At 34.7% G+C, this 27359-nt stretch overlaps 2 protein-coding genes across 5 annotated transcripts in view; one reads left to right on the forward strand and one right to left on the reverse strand.

The window, feature by feature from the left end:
* rasa2 (RAS p21 protein activator 2) overlaps positions 1-10802 on the forward strand; it is a 65970-nt gene extending 55168 nt beyond the window's left edge. Inside the window, exons 20-24 of the mRNA XM_051134299.1 lie at positions 138-220; positions 1475-1683; positions 1772-1875; positions 4008-4179; positions 5176-10802. Coding sequence (XP_050990256.1) covers positions 138-220; positions 1475-1683; positions 1772-1875; positions 4008-4179; positions 5176-5206 — 599 coding nt within the window. The 3' untranslated portion in view covers positions 5207-10802. The remainder of the gene's footprint in view (positions 1-137; positions 221-1474; positions 1684-1771; positions 1876-4007; positions 4180-5175) is intronic.
* Positions 10803-19830: 9028 nt separating this feature from the next.
* Positions 19831-27359, reverse strand: part of LOC127180533 (transmembrane protein 255B) — a 49305-nt gene continuing 41776 nt past the window's right edge. For all 4 annotated transcript variants that reach the window (XM_051134653.1, XM_051134652.1, XM_051134654.1 and 1 more), the window contains 2 exons: positions 23706-23843; positions 19831-20926 (listed from right to left, as the gene is read on the reverse strand). In XM_051134653.1, coding sequence (XP_050990610.1) covers positions 20768-20926; positions 23706-23843 — 297 coding nt within the window. In that variant the 3' untranslated portion in view covers positions 19831-20767. The remainder of the gene's footprint in view (positions 20927-23705; positions 23844-27359) is intronic.

Here is a 27359-nt window from a genome sequence, read left to right on the forward strand (position 1 = left end):
CATTATTGCAGATTTATTTAATGATGCACGTTATTCATCAATGTCCCTACACAAGTGCTAAAGTGTGAATTTTTTATTTATTTATTTATTTTCGTGTTACACATCATGGATAAATGTATCTTTATATTTGTGTACAGGGAAAGAAGCACTGTGCGTCATTCCTGTGAAAAACATCCTCGGTGTCGAGAAACTGGAAGAAAGTGCCTTTAACCGCAAAAACGTGAGTAGCTCAGTTGTATTTATGCAGTTTTTCTTTTTTTGTGCGTGTCTATGTTACTGTATCTCAAAAAATACGCCTGTATGTGTTTTTATCTCATATTTATATTATACGATATCACACGAGCAAGGAGAGCAATGTGACACGAGTGCTGATTTAAATGTGATTTTATACGACAGTTCAGTAAATAAGAAGTTGATATTGTGTTATATTTTAAACACAATATGTGTTTTTGCTCAATTTTGCAGAGAACATATTACCTTTGAAGCCATAGCAGAATTGTTGCTTGTCTTTGAGCAACACAGCGGTGTTTAGTTCCTGAACGAATCATGTGAATCAATGATTCAAATTCCCATTTATAAAGAGAGCCGTTTACTTCATTCCTCAATGAATCAGATGTTTGAATGAATCGAATGAAGACTTTCATTGCCACCTGCTGGCAGATTTAGTTTCTTATGCACAGTATCATTTAATAGAATAATAATAATAATAAAAACATTAAAAGGATTCACCCAAAAAAAAAAAAATAATAATAATTCTGTCATCATTTACTCACCTTCATGTCGTTTTCAAACTTTTCTTTTGTGGAACATAAAAAAAAGGTATTTTGAAGACTGTTTGCTACCAATGACTTTTAATATATGAACGAAAAATACTGAGATGTTTCTCAAATTATCTACTTTTATGTTCCATAATTTATTTTAGCCCGTTGTAGCCTAAATCTTTATGCGTAATAAATTTTGTTAAATCATAAAATATTTCTTTCTAAAGCTACAATTTGTAATGTCTTCTTGCTACTTTCTCATTTAACACAAAAATAGCTTTAAATAAACTTTTGTGGGTATTTTCACAATCAAATTTATTTTGTGATTTAATTAAGTAAATAAACAACACACCATGTAATTATTAGATTAAAAAATGTAATAGACTGACAGCCCTAATAATTATTATAAAACATGAAAAAATAAAGATTTTGAAGGTGTTTTTTTAATATTTATTTATCAAGGCTGCATTGGTTTGATTAAAAGAAAAAAAAATTATGCTGAAAATTCAGCTTTGCATCACAGGAATAAATTTTAAAATATATAAAAATGGAAAACAGCTCTTTTAAATTGCAGTAATATTTCACAGTATTGCTGTTTGTACTGTATTTCTGATCAAATAAATTTAACAATAAAAAATGTAATTATTCCAGACTTTTGACTTGTAGTGTATACCTATATGTAACATCCTCCTTTACCGGTGTTTGTTTTGCAGATGTTTCAGGTAATCCATTCAGAGAAGCCTCTGTACGTTCAGGCGGGGAACTGTGTGGAGACCAACAGCTGGATCGAGGTTCTGAGTCAGGTCAGCCGCTGTAACGCGGGACGGCTCAGCACGTTTCACCCGTCCGCTCACGTGGGTGGATCCTGGTTATGCTGTAAGGAGCCCAATGAGAACACCCCGGGCTGCAAACCCTGCACTGCGTAAGACTTATTAATACATTTATACTTTGATGCTTTATGTGCAAACGTGTACACGTTCTTGTTTTTGATGTCTGATTTTGTCTTACAGGACAGTGTTGGCTAATATTCAACTGGACATCGACTGTGACAGAGAAACAGAACGCATTTTCTCTTTCTTCTCCTCCAACCGCCCCAGACTACAGAAGATGGAGGGTGTGTATAGCCGATTTACTTTCTTAATAAACATTTTGTCGGTTTGTGCATGATATTTCCTGCTTAATATTTAGTTTCCCTTAAAAGTACCAGTTAAATGTGTGAACACACTTTAGTCATTTTTATTTATAGGGTTCTTAGAGGGCTGAAGTACTTGAATTTGATTGTTTTTTTAAATGTAAGGCCTGGAAAACCCTTTGAAAATAGCAATATTCCCGAAGAGGTACTTGAAAAGTGCTTGAATGATTGAAAAACAATGTATCTATGAAAGAAGTGTTTCATTTTGTCAATAAGCACATATCTTTTCACACAAAATTCACGATATTCAAAAAACATACCTTTTTCCCTTATTTCAGCTAATGTCAGAAAAGTGTCGTGTAAACGTGGCTGAAGATGCGAAAAGAGGAGCAGATGAACTGAATCAATTGAGTCATTTTTGCTGGAACCATTCCCACTGATTCAAATTCGTGACTTTGATTATCGATTTCAAGCGATTTAACAAATAAAAACCAGATCATTTTTGAATTTCGACATCACTTGTAACATTTTTTGAAAAACACGTAGTGATGGGTGAAACTGAGCTTTTCGAAACTCTGAATCAGTTAAACCATTGTTTCGAAGCGCTCCAGTCGGATCACATATCGTGAATAATTTGATTTAGATTGGAACTTTGCGTATCGCTAATCATTTGATTTAAGTCGGGACTTCAGAGCGCGTATTGCTAATAATTAGATTTAGATCGGAACGGGATCGAATTAAATAATTCAAATCAAATGATTTACAATACGTGATTTTAAATCAAATTCAGATCGGGACTTTTGTTTCAGATCAGGATTTCGGAGCGATGTTTCATCTTTTTTTTTTTTTTTCTTAAACAGTAGAAATCATCAAACTGCAGTACAGTTATAAAAAACACAAAACAGTGGTTTTACTGTAGTAAAAGTGTATTATACTTTGCATGTGTTTGACTTTATTTTTGCCATTTTTTTATTAGTATATTTTTATTTATCTATTTCTTGTTTTTAGAATTTGAAATAGAAGACATTGTTTGATAAGTGAGATCTCTGATTGAAGTCCTAAAAAAATTTTTTAAAAAAAGTAGTGCTTGAAAAGTCCTTGAAAGTCCTGGAATTTCATTTAACAGTATAATTTCCTACATGTGAACCATGAAGCATGAGTTTGGCAATACCAAAATGACCAAAAATGTTAAATCAAAACATATTTATATTTCAGCAGACTGTTTTTTTCTCTTAACCAACATGCTTTTTATACTGTGAGTTCCCATGACTGCACTTTATGACTCTTTTCCCTTTATTATTTAGTCTAAATCAATCATTAACAAAGAAAATATACATACATATACATATATATATATATATATATATATATATATATATATACAGTATATAGACATTTTAAAAGAATAGCTTTTGTCTACAAAATGTGCAAAACTATATGCATGACTATAGCTACTGTATGTTTCCATCACCCTGTTTTTATGCGCATTTTAAAATATCGCATCAGAAATGTGATGGAAACGGCAAAATTTGACTTGTGCAAAAAAGGTTTTATGTGAATAATGGGAGATGGCATCACATTTACTAAATAAATTCCTCCATGTGCATCGAAAAATTCACTTTATGGGACGACATAACCTGGCTAACCAGAGGACTGATCTCATTGCATAGCATCTGAAATGTTATTTTGGTCATTCTGAAATGTTTTAGCAAAGCCTTTCATCAAAGTATTTCTGTATAACTGCCTCTGAAGTGTCTTACTTGACTGCGTTCCCAAACAGCAGCATCTGCCTCTGAAAGCTGTGACCGTATTATTGTTTTTCATCTGCTAATTTATTAGGAATTTATTATATATGAATATTATTATATTCAATGGCTTCTCCTACTTTTTTTAGTGCCAGTTTATTAGGAAGTGACAATGTTCTCTTTAACTCAGTGGATGGAAACGGTGCTAATTCGCAAATGTTTTATGCAGAATTCCAATTTTGGTACATAAGTTAAATGTACAACTTTAGATGGAAACGTAGTTTATTTACGTTTCCACTTTGTCTTGACAAAAAAAATTGTATTCAATAAGAAGTGTTGGTTTATTTGCGCATGTGCGTGTGTCTACAGATGCCTGTGCCGGGATGTCAGTGTATCTTGGGCAGCAGGAGGAGTGCTCAGCCTTCACTATACAGGACCCTAAAGAGACCTTCCGTACTATTCAAGAGCTCGGAGAAGTACTGGATGATCTGCAGGCTCACCACGACTCAAAGGGGGCACTAACTGATGAACCAGGCACTATGTAAGACACACAAAATGTGTTGAAATGGGCAAGAATTAAGACACAAAATGTGTCCAAGATGTAGATGAGTTTGTTTCTTCATCAGATTTTGAGAAATGTATGTAGCATTGCATCACTTGCTCACCAATGGATCCTCTGTAGTGAATGGGTGCCGTCAGAATGAGAGTCCAGACAGCTGATAAAACATCACAATAATCCTCAAGTAACCCACACTTGCTTATTTATTATTACTTTGTATTCCTGTCTGCCTGATAGGAAGTCTTCAGAGGGTTTTTATGTGAGAGGTTACAAACATATTTTCCTTTTCTACATGTGTTTCCCAAAAATGCTGTTTACATTAACGCTCTTAAGTGGTACTTAAGTCGCTGTCTGTTCATGAAGTGCTGAAATGTCAATCATCATTGTAGAACCTCATTATGGCCTATAACTTTTGATGTAATGTTAAAAAATATTTGTCATTTAGCCAGCCAAATGTTTATTCCTAAATATTCAAGGTAATTATCTACATAATTAAATATTAGATTAGATTTAACTTTGCTTTAGGGACAGTCACCAATCAAGCAGGGTTCATAATGCTACAATTTCATAATCTCATAATGCTACAATTTAATTCTCAAAATATTGCAACTTTAATCTTATAATGTTACAGTTTTATTCTCAAAATACTTAGAATTTAATCTCATAATGCTGCGACTTTATTCTCAATATATTATAACTTTAATCTCATATTGGTATGACTTCATTCTCTTAATTTTGACTTTATTCTCAGAATATTATGACTTTAATCTTGAAATATTAGGGTTTTTTTAATGCACTTAACTGCTGTTGAAAGAAACAAACTCATCTACATTTTGGATGACAAATAAGTGAATTTTCAGCAAACGGCAAAAAGTCCCAAATCAAAATTCCCCCCAAAAAGCTATTTAACAAAATGTAGTCTTGTGTGTGTATATGTGCAGTAATTTTTTTTTTTTGTGAAATTCTTTTCATTTATAGCGAAAATCCTATAGTTGGAAAGACAGCGTAACATTGTGACGGCAGGACCAAGTGGTACTGACACAGCCACACCAGCAGGGGGCGCTGTGTTTGTCGACATGGAGGAGCAGGACAGCGCTCTGATCACGCTCAGAGAAGCGCTGCCGTCCCACACGTGACTGAGTCTTACCTCTCCGGCAATGGCCTGTCTGGAGTTACGGTGTGCTTGGACAAATTTGGCCAGTCGAGAGAGGAGTGGTGTGTCCGTGAGTCGCTATCATTGGAAAAATCTAGCTCTTTTCTCTGTGTGCCTGTTCGGTGTCTGTTTTATATCAGTTCTTAAGATCGTTTAGTAACCTCAGTCGCCAGTCCGCACAGTAAGGAAAGATTCCAATCACCTCTTATCCATTCCTAAACAGGCTGTGAAAGTCCAGACAGCAGGAGTTTGTCTGAGAAATTATAGCTGCTAAAATAGTCTTTGAAAGAACTCAACCTTCACATTTTTCTTTATAAACCGTCAGAACACCGGTCGTCTGATGTTTTGGCTAGTAAAATAACCACGTCAAAGGGAATCTTCATTGTTATGTTATGTTCTTGTAGTATCGTCCCGCTCTCACCCATCCCTTTGAGCGTGTGCACGGTTTTCTATCTGTAGTGGATAGAATTAATCTGCCTTATCAATTCCGTGGAGGTACTTACAATCCCACACTTGTGTATGAATTAGGGACTAATGCAGAAGCACTTTAGATATTTGGAATATTCCAGATGAGATTGTTTTAGATACGTCGTATCAACCTTTTTTCCCGATATATCGATCAGTTACATGATCGACCCTTGTGTAATGTTCTGTAGATAACGTTCATATCCTGTAGATTTTTACTAGCTATTTTTCTTACGCCAAAGATGTTGTTTTGTAGGTTTTCATGACTTGAAAATGGTATATATGTAGTTTTTTAAAATACTTTTAAAAAAGGAGAATGGCTATCTATATTTCACGGACGTACATTTTGGGAGCATCAAACATTTTGATAAACGTGAAGAAGATTACATTCAATCTTGGTCATTTTTTCCCCATACACACAAGGACATTTGTTTGGATATTTCATCGAATGCTGTCATAAGCTCTGTTCCAAAACCTAGCGAGCTGCCTACAAAGGTGTGCTCGCAGCATCTAATTGTGTGAGTTCTGCCTTCTTTGCAGGGAATGCGATCCCATCATCCACTGCAACAAACTCAAAAGCATTGATACAGTAGAAACTAATTTCTCAATACGGGTGTATGCTATGAGCTGCTGGCTTAGCAACGTGCAAACAGTCTATCTGGAATTGGATTTAAAGCTATTTGTGTGACTTGCAAGAGACCGTGCTGTCTTAAGTGTCAGCCAGGCAGCTCGCTAAGGTTTTGAATGGAGCTGTAAACATAGATTGCTTGATATGTAACAATCACCTGCATCATGATGTTGTGTCACAGTTGTAGTTTTGTGGTGGAATTGTCATTTCGTGCTCACCACCTGCTATTTATTACAGGTCTACACATTCACGGTTGTTTTAAAATGATCCCATTCAGGGTTTTTCTGTAACATGTCTTTGCTGTAACATTGGAGACTGTAATGTTCTGCTTGGAGTACTTGTGTTTTGCATTTATTGTTCGTAGTCTAGATCGATGGTTCTCAACTGGAAGGTTAAAAAATGTTCCACAAGTCTGTTGTTTAAGGGTCATGGGAATACACAACGTGAAATGCAAACAATAAAAAGCACTGATAGTGAATAGTTAAGATTAAAGCAATAAGCCCCAAGAAGACGTGGTTTACAGTGAATTTATAACAGCTAAGGGGCGTTGTTGGGCATGACGCAAAAACCCCCTTAGCTGTTATAAATTTACTGTAAACCACGGCTTCACAGGGGTTGTTGCTTTTATAAAACGGTTATTCCATATTCATTTTAAGGTTTAATTTTGATAAAAACATTATTCTTCTGGTCGCGGTTGCAACAAAGCGGTTGCTGAGCAACACCCAAAGTAAACAAAGGTGTATGTTAGTAGAGTCATTTACAACAGCTTTGAATGCGGCTCAGCCAATCAGAATCAAGAACTGGAACCATCCGTTTTATAAAAAGTGAAATAAATAGAAGAAAGAATGGCTCAACTTTTAAACTTAAAAATAACACTCTTTGTAATGATACAACAAATACATAGGAATGAACATTTTAACAATTCAGTTTTATTCGTCTGTAATTATGAAAAACACTAGCAGTATTTAACAATAGCATCACTTTTATGGGCACTACAGATCTGTGCATTCTGTATATGTGTCATTATGTGCCCAGTGCACACTGTACTGTTTTGTTTACAAATTGACAATTTCTGCGATTGAAAAGTCTATTAATTGTCATCATTTGACTTTGATTGCATTTGAGACTTTGATAGCTCACGTGCACTAAAGAACCAATCGACTGCTGCAGTCAGGACGTATTGTTGTAGGCCTGGTTCCCTCAACAAAATCCATAAAGGACTTTTTTCTTGGATTTTGGTTTATTGCAGAAAATAAGCTCTCTGACAGGGATGTCACTAACAATTAATTTGGTGATCGGATAATTAGTCAATTATTCTGACGTTAAAGTGTTTTGTTTGTTTGTTTGTTTTTTGTTTCAAAAAATATAAAAATAGACCTAAGCGGAAAAAAAAGTCTTTAAACATTACATAATAACAATGAGGATATAATAATTGGTTCAAATAAAATGTCAAAAGCAAGTAATATTATGGCTTTACTGAGCAAAACAGATTGTTTTTACACTTTATAGCACAATCTAATCTTTGTTTAATATTGACTAAACAACATTTAATTCAAATGTCCACAAATCTTTAATATTTGGCCACTTGTTTGTGATAGAGATGCTACAGCCGCTGTCATTTCTTGAAGAAGAACATTAAAACATGCAAGCTCAGAGCGAGAGTTTGAACTTTTATTTTAAGGTCACAATGAACAATTAGCATATTTAGAAAGATAATGATGCATTCTCCTGTGTTGCCGTAGGCTTTTAAATGATTTACCTTATTTACCTTACCATTACAAGCAACTCAGACTCACAGCATATACAGAGATGGAGCTTGAGACTGTCTGCACATGTAAATGATAAGTGTTTGTGTGGAGCAGCATTTACTGCGAACGTAGCTGAAACAAACGCATAGAAATAAAGAACATATTAAACCGCAGCGCATATATTTATTTGAATGCAGCCTTCGTGACTTCACAATAGCACTGTGCTTTATTGTGATTTTTAATTGGTTTTCATATTTCACGCAGCCTTAGAAAACAGTGTAATAATGCTTTTCGTGGATTCCTGTCCATGGAACGTGCAACTTCCACAGGCAAATCAGTAATCGTGTATTGTTAATCGGTGAAAAAAAATTGTGACAGCCCTACTCTTTGACCAACAAAGCAATAAGCCCCGTGAAGCTGTGGTTTACAGTGAATTTATAACAGCTAAGCCTCTTAGCTGTTATAAATTCACTGTAAACCATGGCTTCACGGGGCTTATTGGTTTTCTAAAAATGGTATTCCATATACGTAGTAAGGTTTCACAAAATAAAACAGAGCAAATAAAGTGTAATGATATTAATAAAAACAATATTCTTCCGCCAAACAATGTAGTTCCTCAGAAACGGTTGTGGTTGCAACAAAGTAAAAGCTTTAAAAAATTACAAGGGGGTTTTACTGATTTAATAAAACAAATGACAAGATCTCATTTCATGCATTTAACCAAAAACCAGCTGAAAAAAAAATAAACATTGACTTGATGATAGAACGGGAAGTGCTAAAATGGTAACTTGTTCTGGGTTTGGCCTACAAAAATATATCATCCCTGCAGCAGTCTATAGGACTGATTGGTTTTGAAGAGAATGTTTTCTATAAGTATAAACACCTGCGTGAAAGGATTTTCAAAGTGTGCCACTTGCAGCGTTTTCCTTTACATTGCATTACAGTTGTCCCAAATGATAATTTCATCCAGAAATGGCTTTCTCCAGTCTGGATATGGATATGTGAGTCTTTATAAATTCACTGAGTTGATGACATCTGTCATTTATAGAAGCTCACCAGATCAAGCAGATGCCAGCATGGACGGATTACATTACGTACGGGTTACAGTGAGGACATGATTTGTCGAAACCACAACATTTTGGCTGCTAAGAGCATGAAAGCCTTGAAAGACTGTGTGATACACAATTTTGGTACAATGTTGGTTCACCAACTGATGTCCAATATAAACACAAAACCACTTGAGAACCACTGATCTAGACAAACTAAAAAAAGTCTAACCTGTTAGTATGTGACATCAAGTTAAAGTGTACTTAGCATGATCATTTTGCATTCTTTAGCAATATGAGAGAAGAATATGTGAAAAATGATCATTGGGGAACGTAGGAACCAGCAAGTGTTGCTTTCTTTGACTTTGGTATTTCGGAGAAAGCAAACTTGATTTCTGTCACACCTCAGTTTAGATGTCAAAACACTCTATTCTGAACAAACACGAGTAAGACGACAGAACATCAGTCTACATTTGTGAAATTTTAGTGCTGTGCCTCCCAACCAGATTTATATTTTTGTAATCATGAAATTTTGAAAGCTAAAAGATTGTATTGAGCATCGCTAAAGAGGCCTGGGAAACAATTTGCCATTTCAGCACGAACAATTATGCAACATTCACCATCCACTCATGGTGTCAGAATATATATATATATATATATATATATATATTTGTATTTGGTCCTTGAGATACGTCCAATTTGTGTGTATTTATCATTTCTCACGTGTGATGTGTAGATGTTCGTAGCACACTGTGAACTGAATGTTGTCATGATCTGTTGATGCATTGGTTGAATGGTACGTGGATGCTCATCTGGTACTCCGAGGCTCCAGTGAGCTTTAGTAGAAATGTGGTACTGATCATCCTCACTTCATAACTGTGGTAGAGCCAAAGGGCCGCGTGGGCTCGCTTAGCATTGCGGTGATACCGCAGACCTCCTCCATTGGCTAGACTTGTCGGATCGAATTTAGTGGTTTGTGCGTATTCACGTAATTCCCGGCCGTCGCTGAACTGGGCATATTTTCATCTCGTGTAAACACGCAGAGACCATTACAACCAGCATCCAGTGGCCTTTAAGACCCCCGACCCGGATTCTTCTTTAACATTCCCAATTTAGCACTTATTGAGTCGACGGAACAATGTCATTTTTCATTTTCTTGAAGTCTCGAATGTATATCGGTACGATTCTAACGTTTCAAACCATTATGTGCTCCTGTTATTATGATGTTTGTGCTCGAATTCCACCCCGTTGCTGTAATTGGGTCTGCAAGTCGCCTTTTGAAAACCTTGTAGTTTAAATGCATTTCTTAAATTATTATATTTTTAGATCAATAATGTAGGTCTGTAAAACTGCTATAAATATTTGCACAAATTTGACCACTTTTTGTTTTTTTTGTCTACCCATTCCCATTCCTCTTCCAATGTATTACTAATTGTACTGGACATGTTTGCTTCATTTTGTTATTTAAATGTTTTTATACCATTATTTTCACAATACAAGCTCACATAATTCCTGTGTTATTAGTTCTGTGGAATTAATTTGCAATAAATATATTGTTTGTGTGATTCTGGTTTGTGTGTGTGTGATGTCAGTGGTTCTGTACCAGGGCTCTACACTTACTTTTCTTTTAAGGAGCACCTTCTAATCAACAATTAAAAAATCTGATCAAAAATGATCTTTGCCATTACGAGGTGATATTTGACTCCTTAAAGTGATTTACAGGGGAATTTTGTTTTTACCTCTGTAATGGCATTTTTCTAACTTAATTCTAAAAATATGTCTTTTTTGTTTTTAATTAAGCTTTTTAAAATTTGTACTACAGAGTTTGCACAGAAGAACACAAAAGCTGCTTGTAGGTGTATTTTCATGTGTTTACTGAGGCTCAGAGGTGGCACGAGCAAAGTTCAAGTTCATAATTTCATGTTAGATTAATGTTCTAAATATTACATTTTGAATATAAAAATATTAAATGATTTAAAGATACTTCAAAAATAAAACCAAATCTGCCAGTAGGTGGCAGAAAGTCACTGAATTTAATTACTGAATCATTCATTCATTTGATTCGTTTGAACGGGTGATTCATTCAGGAATAAAGCAAGTGACTCTTTATGAATGGGAAATTGAATCATTGACTCACTAGATTCGTTTAAAAATGCAAATTCATTCATAAACTAAACTCAAACTGTGTTTGAATGGAGATGTGCAGCGGCTCAGTTGTTACTTGTTTCAAACTAGTTTTGATGAAGAAATAGAGAAAAATCAGGAAATAGTGTTATAGTCAGACAATGTAAGTCACTTAATATTATTGCTTGTTTATTTAACTGTTATATCAAATCAATATCTCATTTACAAACTCCCTTAAAGATCATTAAAAGCTGTCACTCGTAGTTCATTGCGATCTCACAGTTACAATCAGTGAAGCTCTCTGCACTGCACAATCTCTTATTTACACTCTCTCTACACTTTGTTTCTGAAAGGATTGGTGAGATATGTGCGTGAAACATTGCTCAACGTTGTAAAATCACATAGCAACAGTGTTGCCAACTTAACATTTTTGTTGCTAGATTTAGCAACTTTTCAGACTACCCTAGCAACTTCTTTTTTTTTTTTCCAAAAAGCACCTAGCTACAAATGTAGCTATTTTTAACAATATTTGGGAACTTTTAGCAACTGTGACTTAAATGATACAAAGGCACACATTTTCCCTCTAAATTACACAAAAAGAGGAAATCAAAGGTCTGAAGCAGTACACACATCATGAATTGTATTTATATTATTGTATTTATTTTTTTAGTAACAAGTCTAACTGAACATTTCAAATCTTTTTTTTTTTTTGGCTGAGATCTGAGTGTGTATTCTATGCAGTTTTGCCTAGCAACTTTTAGAAACAAATTGTTGAAAATTAGTTGCCAACACTGCATAGAAATCTTTGAAAATCCCCTCAGCGTAAACACACATATGCTGATCAGGTCAGTCAGATCATGGTGCTCCTAAATATTTTTTCATAGTTGCACGCAGTAGTTTTTAGTCACAAACACGACTGAAATAGTCAAACTGTAAAGCCCCGGTTATACCAACATTGATATTTAAATACAGTAATTTTCAGAGTTTGCATCAATAGCACATTGAGCTGTTGTGACACACTATTATTTATTAAATGAAACTAAATTCAGTTCAAATCAACTGTTTTACAGCAGTGAATAGTAAATACTGTTGTAGACATTTTGTTATTCTAATTATCAATTAAAAACATGACATGGCTTCAAAAGAAGTGATCCACAAATCAAAGGTTTGTAGTATTTGTGAAAGTATTTGTGAATTTATTTCATATTTGTGAAACATATATTTGTGGAATTAATTTGATTTATTTGTGAATGCAACAAATCGAACCCCACCTCAGTCATAATTAAAAATGTACTCGTATAAATGCATAATATATTGAACAAAAAAATGCTCATAATGATGAATTATTTAATTTGCCTTTCTTTCTTTTTGCAAAAAAAAAAAAGTCACTGAAATTTGGGAAACAAACAAAAAACAGTGACGGGGGGATCCTGTATTACGAAATTACAGAAAAGACAGAAGAAAACGATTAAACCTTCACATTGCCAATAATATCACAACTGGCCGACTGATTATAGTAAGAATAAGATGCGTAAAATCAGTTGATCTGTGTTTAAAAGAAAGCACATGTGTAAACTTGGCACATTTGAATAAATTGCAATGACTGAGATTGTTATCACAAAACTGTCTTCAGTTTCTCACAGAAATACTGAGAAACCTGTAAAATATGAACTCTGGCAATTGTCTTTACAATGCACATGGTGGTTGCGTGCGTTGTACTGAACCGGAGACGTGCGCAGACCCCTCCAAATTCCACATTTCTGTACATTTTTTGTGCGACCTTTTCCCGTGGCCTTCAATCTATAGAAATGTGCTGAGCTTTTCCTCGTGTGAACTGTGATTAACTGCATTATCAGACGCTGGGAACCGCTCCAGTGCAAATGAAAACATACGGCGGAGTATTGTTTGTATGTGCGCGTACAAACGTCTTCATCTCAAACATTTGCTGTCAAGAATAATATGGGTGATATCAGTTGAATTTAAACATTGCAGAGGATAAATAGAAAGTCTAAATGATTGATAAAACCATATGGTTCCACTCTATTAGTATCACTGCAGTGAAACAGGATAATGTGGCTTTAAATGAACAAATGCTATAATAATGCTAAGCTTTTATCTATCGCAAAATCACCAGCATGAAAAGCAGCAAGTTCTAAGCACATGGTCTGTCCCACCACAGAGATCCTGACCTTCTCGACCATATCCCACTAATAAGTTCACATAATGTCATCATTTTGGCTTCTGTAGTAATAACATTTTGTCTCAAATTAGCTTTTTTTGTATAATTTCTTAGTATTTACTTTTAATGCCTGTTTTATAACAAATCAAGTTTCTAAACTCGGTTCGGTTGCATGCAAAGTGAATGAATAAATTATACACCTCATCAAATATATGCAGAATAAAATAGCTCATATAATTTGTTGTGCCAACATTTTTCTGACCTGTTTGTGTAAAATACAGTCGTATAAAGCTGGAGTCTCAACATTAAAATTCACAATTGTTTGCCAAAGTTAAACCAACACAACTTTTCATGTTTTTTCCCCCAAAACAGTTCCGTTTAACAGTCCACTAAAGTCAGAAATGATGGCTTCAATCTTCAAACCGCAGCGTGTTTATCCACCAACTACTCACACAACTCATTAAGATCAGTCCTCTGACCTTTCATTGCCTCACACCTCACACCTTTTAATGGGCAAACCAGGCAATGCCAACAACAATACTAGTTCCTCCTTCTAAGTTATTGCTATTTATAACAATAGAGAAACACAAAGAAACACAAAGTGTGGTCCAGGAAACTCAAATGCACGTAACATGTTCAACAAATTCTTACAGACTATAAACAACACAGGAAGATGTATAAACAATAGTGGAACCGTGAATATTTATATAACTATTTATTGTACAGTGAGGTGATGTAAAGTTTGTGTATATGTATAATGACTGATGACAAACAGATTTCTGAATGCAGAAAAATGCACGGTTTCCTTCTGGACCTGGATGTGGATGTTGAGTGGCTCAATTCTGGTTGTTCGTACCTGATAAGTGATGCATTAACATAAAAATAAAGGTGGTTTTCCACTTGTATCATTCAGAGTAAATGTTTTCATTGTAGCAGTGTTGAACTGTGTTCTCTTCACAACGGCTTATCTGTCAGATGTCACACTATTTCATATGCAGACTTTTCAACTGTGAGATTTATTGCATGTAATTTTCAGGAAAAATATCTTATTTTTTTGGATAATAGTCTAGTCAAATTTATATAGTCCACACATGCACATTGTTTAAAGGCAACTTTGCTGACAAATCATGTTGTTAATGTTGATAATATCTTTATATCTTCATGCCTTTGAGCAGATTAGAGCTGGGAAATTATGTATTTTTCATTTTGTAATGATAAAGGCAATCAGGCAGTTGAGATATGCTACATAGCATCATCCTTTAATATATCGTTCATATCTTTACAGCTATTACAGTCATTGAATCTGAATTCATTATATTGATATTTTTTACATTGCTTCATATAAAAAAGGTAATTTTTATAAATGTATATAGGTGTTCAGATGGATATGTATGACTAGAATTTTGATTTGTTGTCATTATTCAGTTATAATTTATATAGACTAATAAATTCATATTTTAACATAAATGACACCTTTTAAATAAATAATTAAAATGCCAGATTATTACATAATCTTATTACATACGAATATTTACATATTCTTTATATTAGTACATATGGATAAATGTATCCACCTATATGGTCATGTAAGGAATAAATTATGAATTTGCATTCAGGTTTATTTAAAAATAGAGGATATATAAGATAGTTATATATTATTATTATTATATGTACACTACCAGTCAAATGTTTTCAAACAATGAGATTTTTTGTGTTTTTTAAAGAAGTCTCTTCTGCTTCACCAAGCCTGCTTTTTTGATCCAAAATACTGCAAAACAGTACAACTATTTTTACTATTTAAAATAACTGTATTTCATTTGGATATATTTTAAAATGTAATTTTAAAGCTGATTTTTTAGCAGAAATCAGAAATATGCTGATTTGCTGCTCAAAAAACATTTATTAATATTATTATTAAAAACAGCTGAGTAGATTTTTGTCAGGTTTCTTTGATGAATAGAAAGTTCAGAAAAACAGTATTTATCTGAAATAGAAATCTTTTAACAATATAAATGTCTTTATCATCACTTTTGATCAATTTAAAACACCCTTGCTAAATAAAAGTATTAATTTCTAGAATTGCTTTCACCCAAAATAATAATAATAATAATAGATTATAGTGACTCCAAGCTTTTGAATGGTAGTGTATAATGTTACAAAAGCTTTTTATTTTAGATAAATGCTGATCTTTGGATCTTTCTATTCATCAAAGAAAAATGTTTTAAATATTGATAATAATAATACTAATAAAAATGTTTCATAAAATGCTAATCAGCATATTAGAATGATTTCTGAAGAGTTATGTGACACTGAAAATTCAGCTTTGATCACAGGAATAAATTCCATTTTAAAATGTGTTACAATAGAAAGCAGTTATTTTAAATATTAAAAATATTTCACAGTTTTACTGTTTTTGCTGTATTTCGAATCAAATAAATGCAGGCTTGGTGAGAAGAAAAGACATTAAAAATCTTTTGACTGATAGTGTATTATTTATTATATTCTGTATGTGTATTATATATATATATATATTTGTTATATTTCTGACTATTCATATATTTAGGGTTTTAAAAATCATCTTTCCTCCAGATTTATTTGTCTGAATCCATCAGCCAGACCGTTGAGAACGCGTTCTCATTTCCAAGCCAAGCCATGTCCAGCTGTGAGTGTTGTGTTTGCCCTGGCATGATCCTCTCCCTCCCTTGTTTTTCACTCACTTCTCCTCAACAATCTTTGCTCTTGACATCTATGTTGTCTCCATATTTCTCAAAGCCTGTTCTCTCCACTCCCGTTCTCCGTTCTCTCTGCTGCTCAGGAGCCCATTCCCAACAGAACAGCCAATAACAGCGGTAAAAGACTGCCGACAATGAAGCTGATGTTGTGCAGCTCAGAGGAATCAGAGATAAAAACCTCCCATATATCTACACATAAACATCGACCAAACAACAGAGAACACGCACGCACTTCCTATTAATCTAAATGCAGCGCTGAAACACATGCCGCAGACAAAGCGAGCCCGCTGATTTCACATAGAGTATATTTATTGGAGTTGGCTGGTATGTCATCACACATTTCGAACACTGCCAGGATGTGTTACTGTAGTTCATTAAACTCATGTTTCATATTTCCATCCAGGAGTTTCTCTGTTACTTGTTTCCTGACTCAGGATCAATAAATCTGCGGCACCCAGGGACACTCACCACAGCACAAGTCCCAGTTTTAGAGTCTTGTTTGTGTTCACGACTGTTGTTCTTGCTATGTAATGTTGCATTATTTTCTATATACATTATGCATTATGCATTAAATATACTATTACAAAAGAACATTCTGTTTCACATTTACGCCACTCCAAACCCATATGATTTTTTTTGCTTGTGAGCAACACAAAAGATGTTTGGCAGAATGTCCAGGCTGTTCTTTGCCCAACTATTCCTTTCATATTCCTGCTGCATATTTCTCCTGCAGTATAATTTCTTATTCGTTTATTTTACGACATTTGTATACTTGTGATTCTGTATGTTTTTCAACTCAGAAAAGAGAGAATAGCAGAACAATGTAGGCCTATTTACAACATTTCTGTCTTTCATCAAAAACCATAAACCCAAATATGTTGCGACAATCAAAAAAACTAACAAAAAAAAAATTCTATTACTTTTCACAGTGAGTTTATCACTGTAAAAAAGTTTCAACTGAAGTGTTCTTGCATACTTAAAATTTTAAGTCTAGTCGACTTGAAATGTTAAATTGTACTTGTGACAACCTAAATATTTAAGTTGAGTAAACGTAATTTTTTAAGGCATAAGAACACTCTAGTTTTGAGTAGCTATTGCGTGGGTTTTGTTGTGAAAACCTGGCAACCCTGGTCCAATGCTTTCCACAGAGAGATTGCGGTCTCTGCAGACCAAAAGTGGGCGTTCCTAAATTTGTGGGTGTTTTCGAACTGCTGGGTGTTTGTAAATCATGCAAAGAAAATGATCCCCCTTTACCTGAACATGGTAATATGGTCAACAAAACACCCCAGTTTGCTAACTACCATTATGTTCCTGCAGAGATCTATACTTCAGTGTTGCCAAGTTCACATTTTTCCCACAGAACTGGGCTATTTTAACACTGTAGCTGTGGGCTGTTTGTCATGTCCGCGGGTTTAAGCGACCCCATGTCATATTTAGTTGCTGGAATGCAAATTTACCAGAGCAACCCTGAGAAAAAAACATGTATTTTACACCCCTGAACGTGATTCTTAATGGAGGACCACCCCCCCTTGAAACTCGATCGGGCTTGTTTTGAGTAGCAGTTGGGTGGGTCTTGTTGTGAAAACCTGGCAACCCTGGTCCAACGCCTTCCACAGAGAGATTGAGGTCTCTGCAGAGCAAAAGTGGGTGTATCTAAATTTGTGGGCGTTTTTAAACTGCTGGGTGTCTATAAATCATGCAATAAAAATGATATCCATTACCTGACCCCACCCCTAAACCTATGGTCACTATGACGTCAGCCAATCGGGTAACATGGTCAAAAAAAACACCTCAATATGGTAACTCTCATTACTTTCCTGCAGAGACCTATACTTCAGTGTTGTCAAGTCCATGGTTTTCCCATGGAATTGGGGTACTTTAACACTGTTGCTGTGGGCTGTTTTTCATGTCCGCGGGTTTAAGCGACCCCATGTCATATTTAGTCCCTGGAATGCAAATTTACCAGGGGAACGCTAAAAAAAATAAATGTGTATTTTACATCCCTTAAAGGGATTTTTAATGGGGGACCACCCCCCTTCGAAACTCGATCCGGCTAGTTTTGATTAGCAATTGGGTGAGTTTTGTTGTAAAAACCTGGCAACCCTGGTCCAACACCTTCCACAGAGAGATTGAGGTCTCTGCAGCACAAAAGTGGGCGTTTCTAAATTTGTGGGTGTTTTTAAACTGCTGGGTGTTCATAAATTCGCCCTATCGTCATTTCCTCCACCGAAACTTTCTCGTTTACTGTCGGCCTCTGGAATTGCCAGTCAGCTGTTAGCAAAGCAGATTTCATTTCCGCTTTTTCCACACAGTCGACACTTAGTGTCCTGGGCTTGACTGAGACCTGGATTCGTCCATTCAGACGAAGGTTTAAACTGCTGGGTGTTTCTAAATCATGCAATAAAAATTATACCCATTTCCTGACCCCACCCCTAAACCTACTGTCACTATGACGTCAGCCAATCAGATAACATGGTCAAAAAAACACCCCAATCTAGTAACTCCCATTACTTTTCTGTAGAGACTTATACTTCAGCATTGCCAAGTCCATGGTTTTCCCGCAGAATTGGGCTACTTTAACACTGTTGCTGCACTGTTGCTATCATGTCCACGGGTCTAAGTGACCCCATGTCATGTTTAGTTCCTGGAATGCAAATTTACCAGGGAAACCCTGAGAAAAAAAACATGTATTTTACACCCGATTTTTAATGGAGGACCACCCCTCGAAAACACGATCTGGCTTGTTTTTGAGTAGTAATTGGGTGGGTTTTGTTGTGAAAACCTGGCAACCCTGGTCCTACACCTTCCACAGATAATATAAATATACACATAAATACACTTAGACCACTTAATTTAGTGATTGCTGTCAATACTTCTGAAAATTTTGAACTAAGCATCGTAAACCTTGCATCACTGTAAACGTGATTTTTATCTGTTTTACAAACTGACAAACTAAATTATTCTCTGTAGTATAACAGAGAGCTTGTCCATCAAGCTTAACTGATTTTGAACCTGGAACATCGCTTGAACACAAAACATTTGGTTTTCATAACACGTGGCCTAGCTGTTTCCAGTCTAATGGAAATCCGTCCCGTAGCCATAAATGTTAAATATCTTGGGGTATTTTTAGAGAGGCTGGAACATGTAGAAACCCTGACATTAATAGAAACAACATTTTAATAAAAGCAGGTGATGCTTCAAAATGCATGACGTCAGCTAAAGAGCTCCATTTGTGGAGTACAATGAGCAGAACCGCGACCTGCTGACAGACTCTGAACGCTGTAATTAAACACTGCGCTGTTCTGTGCTCAATATGTGTCCTGTTTTCTGTTTCCGTGCCCTCTCAAAATGTAAGATGTTCTTAATGCAGTTATTTGGAGTCTTATGCTGCTTTTAACTTTTGTCTTATGTGATTAGACATCTGTAACCAGGTTATAATGTCAAATATTTACTAATACAATGGAGAGTTATGGTGCCAATAGAGTTTTGAATCATGTAAAGTTTATACTGCCATATGTGATTGTGTCAGTCAGAAGCACAAATGTTTTATTTCAGCCTTAAAATACAGCTTTATGAGAATAAAGCTTTGTTTTTATTTTACTGCCAAGTACAATGCCTTTGGAATAAAATATGAACTTCTTTTTTTAACAGAGCTTGTACAAAAACAAAAATATATCATTATAATTACAATTAAAGTAACACTTTTAAGTATAAAAGACATACAAAACATTACAGAGAAACAACAATTCAACTTCATCAAAAGAAACATTCACACATCATATACAAACATCTAGATTACATTTTGACGGTCTGTTCCAATCCCTTGCTTTCACAAAGTGCTTCAAGAAAACCTCAAGTTGTAACAAGCTGATGAAGTTAACAGCTGTGATTTTGAAGTATGGGAGAACTAATGATGATTGATGATAATTAACATTATTCTGTGGAGAAGTTAGTTCAAATGGAGTCACAGTCTACAACTGATTGTAATAAGTGTTATTGTTTTTTTAATGAGCCATTTACGTTATAATGCGATACATTAGAATTGTATATTTTACAGCCATAGTAAGAACTAGACTTTGCAGCCTCATATCACCTTAAAGACAACATGAAACGGCATCAGCAATGCATTTCTGCAGTAAATGTCTATAATGTGGCATATTTATAAATGAAGTGTATAAACCACTAGAACCAAAGGTAGAGCGGGGCTTCATTCGTCAGGGTTTGACTGCTCATGAAAAGTCGAAAAAATATCATTAGTTATCATTATTTTCCCATCCACCCAGGCTTGCAGTAGAAAAGCCATTGTTTCACCATTACAGAGGTGATGAAAGTGAAAAGACATTTTGATGAAAGATTTCATAAACAAGCCATTTTCTTGCTTACAAGAATCTTGCACAATAAGACATTTATTCAGAAAGCAAACAGTCCATTTTTGATTTCATGTTGTGTTTAGGGCGAGTGCAGTCTAAAGGTCTTTGGTTTGGATTCAAATGCTCTAAGCTGAGAAGCCTGAGGTCTTGTAGGGTAGCAGGTTGTAGAGAGGGGCGAAGGGAGGAGGGTTGGGCTGTACATGGGACGTATCCGCCGATCCTGCTGGAGACACACTAGATCCTGCAGCCGCAGGTGCTGCTGGAGAAACATAAAGCGATGCCTTCTGAAGGAAAGGAAAGAAAAGAAACTGCGTTGAAATCAACCTTTCTAGCTTTTAAATTGCACATCATCAAGATTTTTGGATCTGTACACTAAGGAGATTTTTTTAGCTCTTTTTCCAGAGAACTATTGTTTTACTTCAGCTGTGTTCTGTAACCTAGTGAACTACCTCATTGCCTGCTGTAAATAGAGCACACAGTGGAAACACTGGGTTAAATGATGCATTTGATTTATATAAAAAAAAGTACTTTTTCAGTACTGAATAAAAAAAAAAAAAGACAATTTCCTCAGTTTTCTCTGACGATGACCTATCCACAATCTCAAATGAAAGTTTTCATTTAGGGTTCATAATGGTTTCTGGAACAGACCCTTTGCTGGGAGTTTGATTGACAGGTGATCTGACCAATCATCAGAGCTGGGTAGTAACTGGATTACGCAATCAAATTCCAAAAATTAAGTACTTGTAATTAGATTAAATTACATTTTAAAATACTCGCAATCAAACTACAGTTACTTCTTTATGGATTACATAATTACATATTATTTACACAATATTCATAATTTATTGATCCCTAATTCCTCTTTTTCATCTTTTAAATGTTTCTTTTTAAAATAGCCTACTGCTTATATTCAGAAAGTTTTTTTTGACATTCACACAAAGATCAGTCATTAGTCAGGTGGCGACGCAGCATTCGACCACTGATTTGCAAAAATCATTTCAGGTTTAAGAAGTGTTTCAACATTGCATCAACTACTGATGAACACAGTAATTTGGAATTACTTTGGAAGGCTTTTGTCTTTAAAACACATAAAAATGCACAAATTCACAAAAACTTTTTTGCCATCTTATCCTTTCATCTAATATATTTACTTGAAGTGCCACTTAGATTTTAAAATAATCATTTTAATAATTTAGTATCACATTCACATTCTCATTAGTTAGTTTGAAGTTGGTTATAGTCACACGACATGCAGGTAAACAAATGAAATGTGATTTTTTTAGTATTTTAATGATTTATTTTAATTTAATATACTTTATAATTTAATAATTATTAGCTTTTTCATTTTATTAGCCCTCTGCAGTTCTTTCACAGACACTAGTTTGGGAAACCTTGATGTAATATAACGTTTAATCTAACGTTTAATCTAACCAGCTCTGCCAATCATAATGCAGAATTTGCGTTAAATAAACCAAACATGAGAGTAGATTAACATTGGCGGACTAACGTCAGTAAACCATTCCTAAAATGAGCCATTTAGTTCCTAATGTTAAGAATAATCCCTTACCAAAAAGAAGTATACTTAAGTAAAGTTCAAGTATATTTTTAAGTATACTTTATGTAGTAAGTATACAAATATCAGTGTACTAGTAGTATACTTGTAAGTGAACTGTTTCAGTACTTGGGACTAAATTGGCCCACTTTCTAGTATATAAAAGTATAACTGTAGTAAATTTTGAGTACACAACTAGTTTACATCTATGTTTTTAGTGTGTACTACAACTATACTAAAAATGAACTTATAGGTATACTGATAGTTTACTAATTAAATACTTGTAGTAGCATTTTTAGTACACTTTGAAGTATAGGCTCAGTAAACTATTAGTTTAGTAGTTTTATGCTGCAAGTACACTCATAAGTTTTCTTTAAGTGAACTTTACATCATACTTTAAGTATACTACTATGTCCCTACTTAAGTATTAATTTGTATATATTTTGTTATATGAATATCAAAACATACAAAACATCAAAAGAAAGATCAGGGTATCTGCTTATTCTAGCTTCATGCATTATTTTTTTTATAAACATCTGAATGTGGGTAAGTTTCATAAAAAAAAAAAAAAAAAAAAAAAAAAAAGAAATAAGTAAACATTTTGAACAAAAAGCTGAAAAAAGACTATGAATTGGATTCAGAATAATAATCAAAATGTAAATGGATTTGATCAACACTCCAAAGCTTGACAGTCATTATTACCTCTTCATGGGTCGACATTTTATTCCATAACGTTACATAGTTTTGATGATGTTTCATGTCTGATGATCCTGTTAGATTACATGTCGAAGCATCTGTTGTTTCGGTTTCTTCGCTTTTGTTTTGTAAATTTGTACAGTAGATGTGTACTAGTGCCCCCTACAGTATAACAATGAAAACATGGATTCTAGGAGCTCAAATATATTTAGACTTTTTCTAAGTCCAGTATACTTAATTGTAATTTTAAGTATATTTCTGAGAAGTACACAAAAAGTAGACTAAAAGTGTACTTTCCTATTTTTTAAGTTTAAACAAAGTATATAAGTAATATATACAAAGTATAAGTAAGTAAACAAAGTAATAGCACACTTCTTCTTCGTAAGGGTATTTGTCTGTGCTGTGTATTTGTTGTGTTCAAGACGAATATCTGATGCTTAGAAATGTGTGTTTAAGTTGGCCAGTGGAAGTTCTGCGGCGATGCTTCCAAAAGCAACTTCAGATCACTCAGCAGGGGTGAGAGTGCTGGAAGATCCATGATCTGGGATTGGTTGGACTTCTGGCTGGCGTTCTCGGCAGGGCAGGGGTGTGATCGGGACAAGCCCAAGGATCAGTGTACTTAGGCACAGATTTATAAGGGAATGCTGTGGGATTTTGGACAGGGATCATTCTGTTAGTACACACCGCATCACCAGGGGATTCGATTCGGAGTCTCACACTAATTTTGTGGTACACAGATTGAACTCTCCGCAATGGAATAATACCATAAAAGACCGTGAGCGGAATCCGCATGCATGCGAGCGTGATGTACTGACCGGGTAGAGCTGGTGTCCTGCGTGCGAGTTTGGGTCCATTAGCAGGGGTGCAGTTGGGGAAGAACAGTTGGCCCCATCAAAAGAGAATAGAGATGAACCTCCCCACTGGGACACATCAAGAGCGACCACCCCAGACTTCTGTTGAGAAGGGAAAAAAAGAATAAGAGTCATCTCTGGCTGCCATATGCCAATAGAATATTTACCAAAGCAGTTTATCTACACAATTGCCCAAGAAAGTATAGTTTACTTCTGCGTTCCAATCTCGGAAATGTGAAAAGGGTCCATTGTTTATTGGTGTATCTCTGTTGCACGGGGCGATTTTGTGTGTTTGCGTAAAAGCCGATATGCAATCGTGTTTTAATTTGATTTATATGCATGCACACAATCTATTTTGTAACTGATGATCCTTAAAGTGACACGCAGGTCTTAGGTATTCAATAGATTTAAGCTGGAAGCATTAAAAGAATTGCATGGAAGATAACAGATATTAACTTCCAATTTTGTTCATTAAAGCCTATGTGGTCTTTTAAGCTTTCATAAACCCCCTTGGGCCATATATAACTCAAAATGCTCGTCTTTGGAAACAACAGTGGCTGATTTGGCACCGTTTCCCCTGATTGCTGAGACACATTTCCTGAAAGCAGTACCACATTAATCAAACTATAAACGCAAAGCCAAAACCACCAACTCAATATCACAAACCTCAGGCAAAATGAAACACAGTGTCAAAAAATGTTCAATACAAACACAAACCATCAAATATACTAAACACAATTGGACAGAGTGAGATCTGTGTGAGTGAAATGGTTACAGTGGTTTTAGGATACTGAAATGCACACATGTATACATGTTGAATCTGCCATATCATGTTAATTTAATATACATTTCTACAAGTATGTATACAACATCAAGAATTTCGTATGTTTACAGTTGTGGTTTGGTGATTGCAGAGTCGTAGTTTGTCGTGTATTGGCTTTTCAGAAAACACAATAAACATGGCACAACATAGAAACCTAGTAAATTTAAGCCGGACATAAACATGGATTAACTGATCAAGAAGAGAAAGATCCAAGTAATGAAGACAAAGTGTCAGAGTTATTTAGCTGAATCAGCAAAAAAACGTCCAAACATTTACAATGTCTTTACACGGATTTTCCAGGGGATAAATTATGTCAAAAATAACCCCAAAAGTTTCTCTTCACTGTACTTTTCTGACAGATTTTAAAAAGCCCCTTCAGCGGTCCAACACATTTGTAGTGATTTATGTGATACGCTGTCCAATTCTGTCCTACTTACAGTCTTCAAAGCAGCACTATTTTGACCTTCCGTGAAAAATTGGACCAGTAAAGGTAACTGTTTTCCTTTCTTTTTTCAGAAGTGTTTCCAGAAGAACATCTGTGTCTCAACACTAATCCAATGATAGGAGCTTTTAAAATAAAGTTGGAGTTCATCTGTCATCTGTCACTTCACATACAGACTTTGAAAGGATTTAAATCTATGTAGATATTACCAAGGATGTGTGCAAAACAAAACCTAAAAAATAACACTTGCCAACTTAGAATTTATTATGGCTATGAGCCACCAACAGACAGGAACACATCATGACTTACACAAGTTATTCTTCAAATGATGAAACCTGACATAATAGAACGGCAAGTAATAAATTGGTATTGCATCAAATAATGGCACAGAAATCATTGCAAACACATGTACAGACAACGAAGAAGGTATTAGCATAAAAGGTACATGCACTTTGATAAAACGTTATCTTAAAGTAATATATAGTACAGTCCTCCTCATGGAAATCTAGTTTACTTGCTAAAAAAGGCCACAAACTAACAAAATATGGTTAAAGAGCAGGTCATATGGTGTTTTAAAGTCCCTACAACAGGTTTAAATGCATCTAAGGTCAGAAACCATTGTAATTTTCTCAGAATCTACATTTAATGTTAGAATCATTTTGCAATGATTTAGAAATGATTCGTTTGAAGTGGTTCTGGGCTTCCATAAGCATACTCTGCTCTGATTGGTCAGCTGGCCAAGTCTGTTGTGATTGGTCTTTCCGTATACAACGCAAGTGAATCACGCCCACAGCTACAGTTTGGCTGCCAAACTGTAAACACTTCAAAAAACAGTAATGTTGAATATGTTGCCTTACCAAAAAGAAGTATACTTCAAGTTTATTTTATTAAGTATACTTAAGTAAAGTTCAAGTCTATTTTTAAGTATACTTTACATATTAAGTATACAAATATCAGTGTACTAGTAGAATACTTGTAAATGTACTATTTCAATACTGCTTTGGCCCAAATTGGCCCACGTTCTAGTTTATAAAAGTATACATATACTTTAAAAGTATGCTTTACGTATAACAGTAGTAATCTTTGGGTACACAACTAGTGTACATCTATAATTTTAGTTTGTACTGCAACTAAAAGTGAACTTCTAGGTATACTGATAGTTTACTAATTAAATACTTGCAGCATTTTTAGTACACTTTGAAGTATGGCCTCAGTAAACCACTAGTTTAGTAGTTTTATACTGCAAGTATACTCATATGTTTTCTTTGAGTGAACTTTACATCATACTTTAAGTATACTACTATGTTCCTTTTTAAGTAATAACTTGTATATATTTTGTTATATGAATATCTAAACATTCAAAACATCAAAAGAAAGATCAGGATATCTGCTTGTAAACAAAAACATTTTTATTCTAGCTTCATGCATTCTTTTTTATAAACACTTGAATGTGGGTAAGTTTCATAAATAAGAAAAAAAAGAAAGAAATAAACAGACTATGAATTGGATTCAGAATGATAACCAAAACGTAGATTGTGTTGATCAACACTCCAAAGCTTGACAGTCATTATTACCTCTTCATGGGTCGACATTTTATTCCACAACGTTACACAGTTTTGATGCTGTTTTATGTCTGATGTTCATGTTCATGTTCACAAAAAAATCACTTTTACTTAAGAACATTTTATTAAACTGGCAACTTTGCCATTCAGTAGCTTACCGAAAAAAAGTATGAATGTAAACAAGCCAATGATGAAATGTAAAACTAAAAGAGTACAAATGTAAACAAACCTAATAAAAATGAAATAAAAAGAAAACAGTAACAAAAGTCTGAGAAAGCCAGCATGTCAGTATATCCACATGTTCTGTGCTTCTGTTTTATTTACACTATTTACACATTTATGAGCACTTAATCCAAACCCCTGCCCCTAAACCTAAACATTTCTCAATATAAAACACAGGATTTAACAGGCAGATTATGCGACATATCTTCCGGAAAAAAAAACTGTTCAGGCAGAGCAAGACAAGATCAACTTCTGAGATTAAAAAGTATTTAAATTGAATTATTTTTATGAAAATAACAGATTGTTTCGCTAGATAAGACCCTTCTTTCTCGGCTGGGATTGTTTACAACCACATTTGGGATGGTTTGAAGCCGCATTTAAACTACATTTTGGAAGTTAAAAATTGGGGCACCATATCAGTCCATTATATGGAGAGAAATCCTGTAATGTTTCCCTCAAAAAATCATTTATTTACGACTGAAGAAAGAAAGACATGAACATCTTGAATGACCAGGGGGTGAGTAAATTATCTCAAAATTTTTGTTCTGGAAGTGGACTTCTCCTTTAAG

Source organism: Labeo rohita, chromosome 18 (genome assembly GCF_022985175.1).
Source record: "Labeo rohita strain BAU-BD-2019 chromosome 18, IGBB_LRoh.1.0, whole genome shotgun sequence".
Classification (NCBI taxonomy): Eukaryota; Metazoa; Chordata; class Actinopteri; order Cypriniformes; family Cyprinidae; genus Labeo; species Labeo rohita.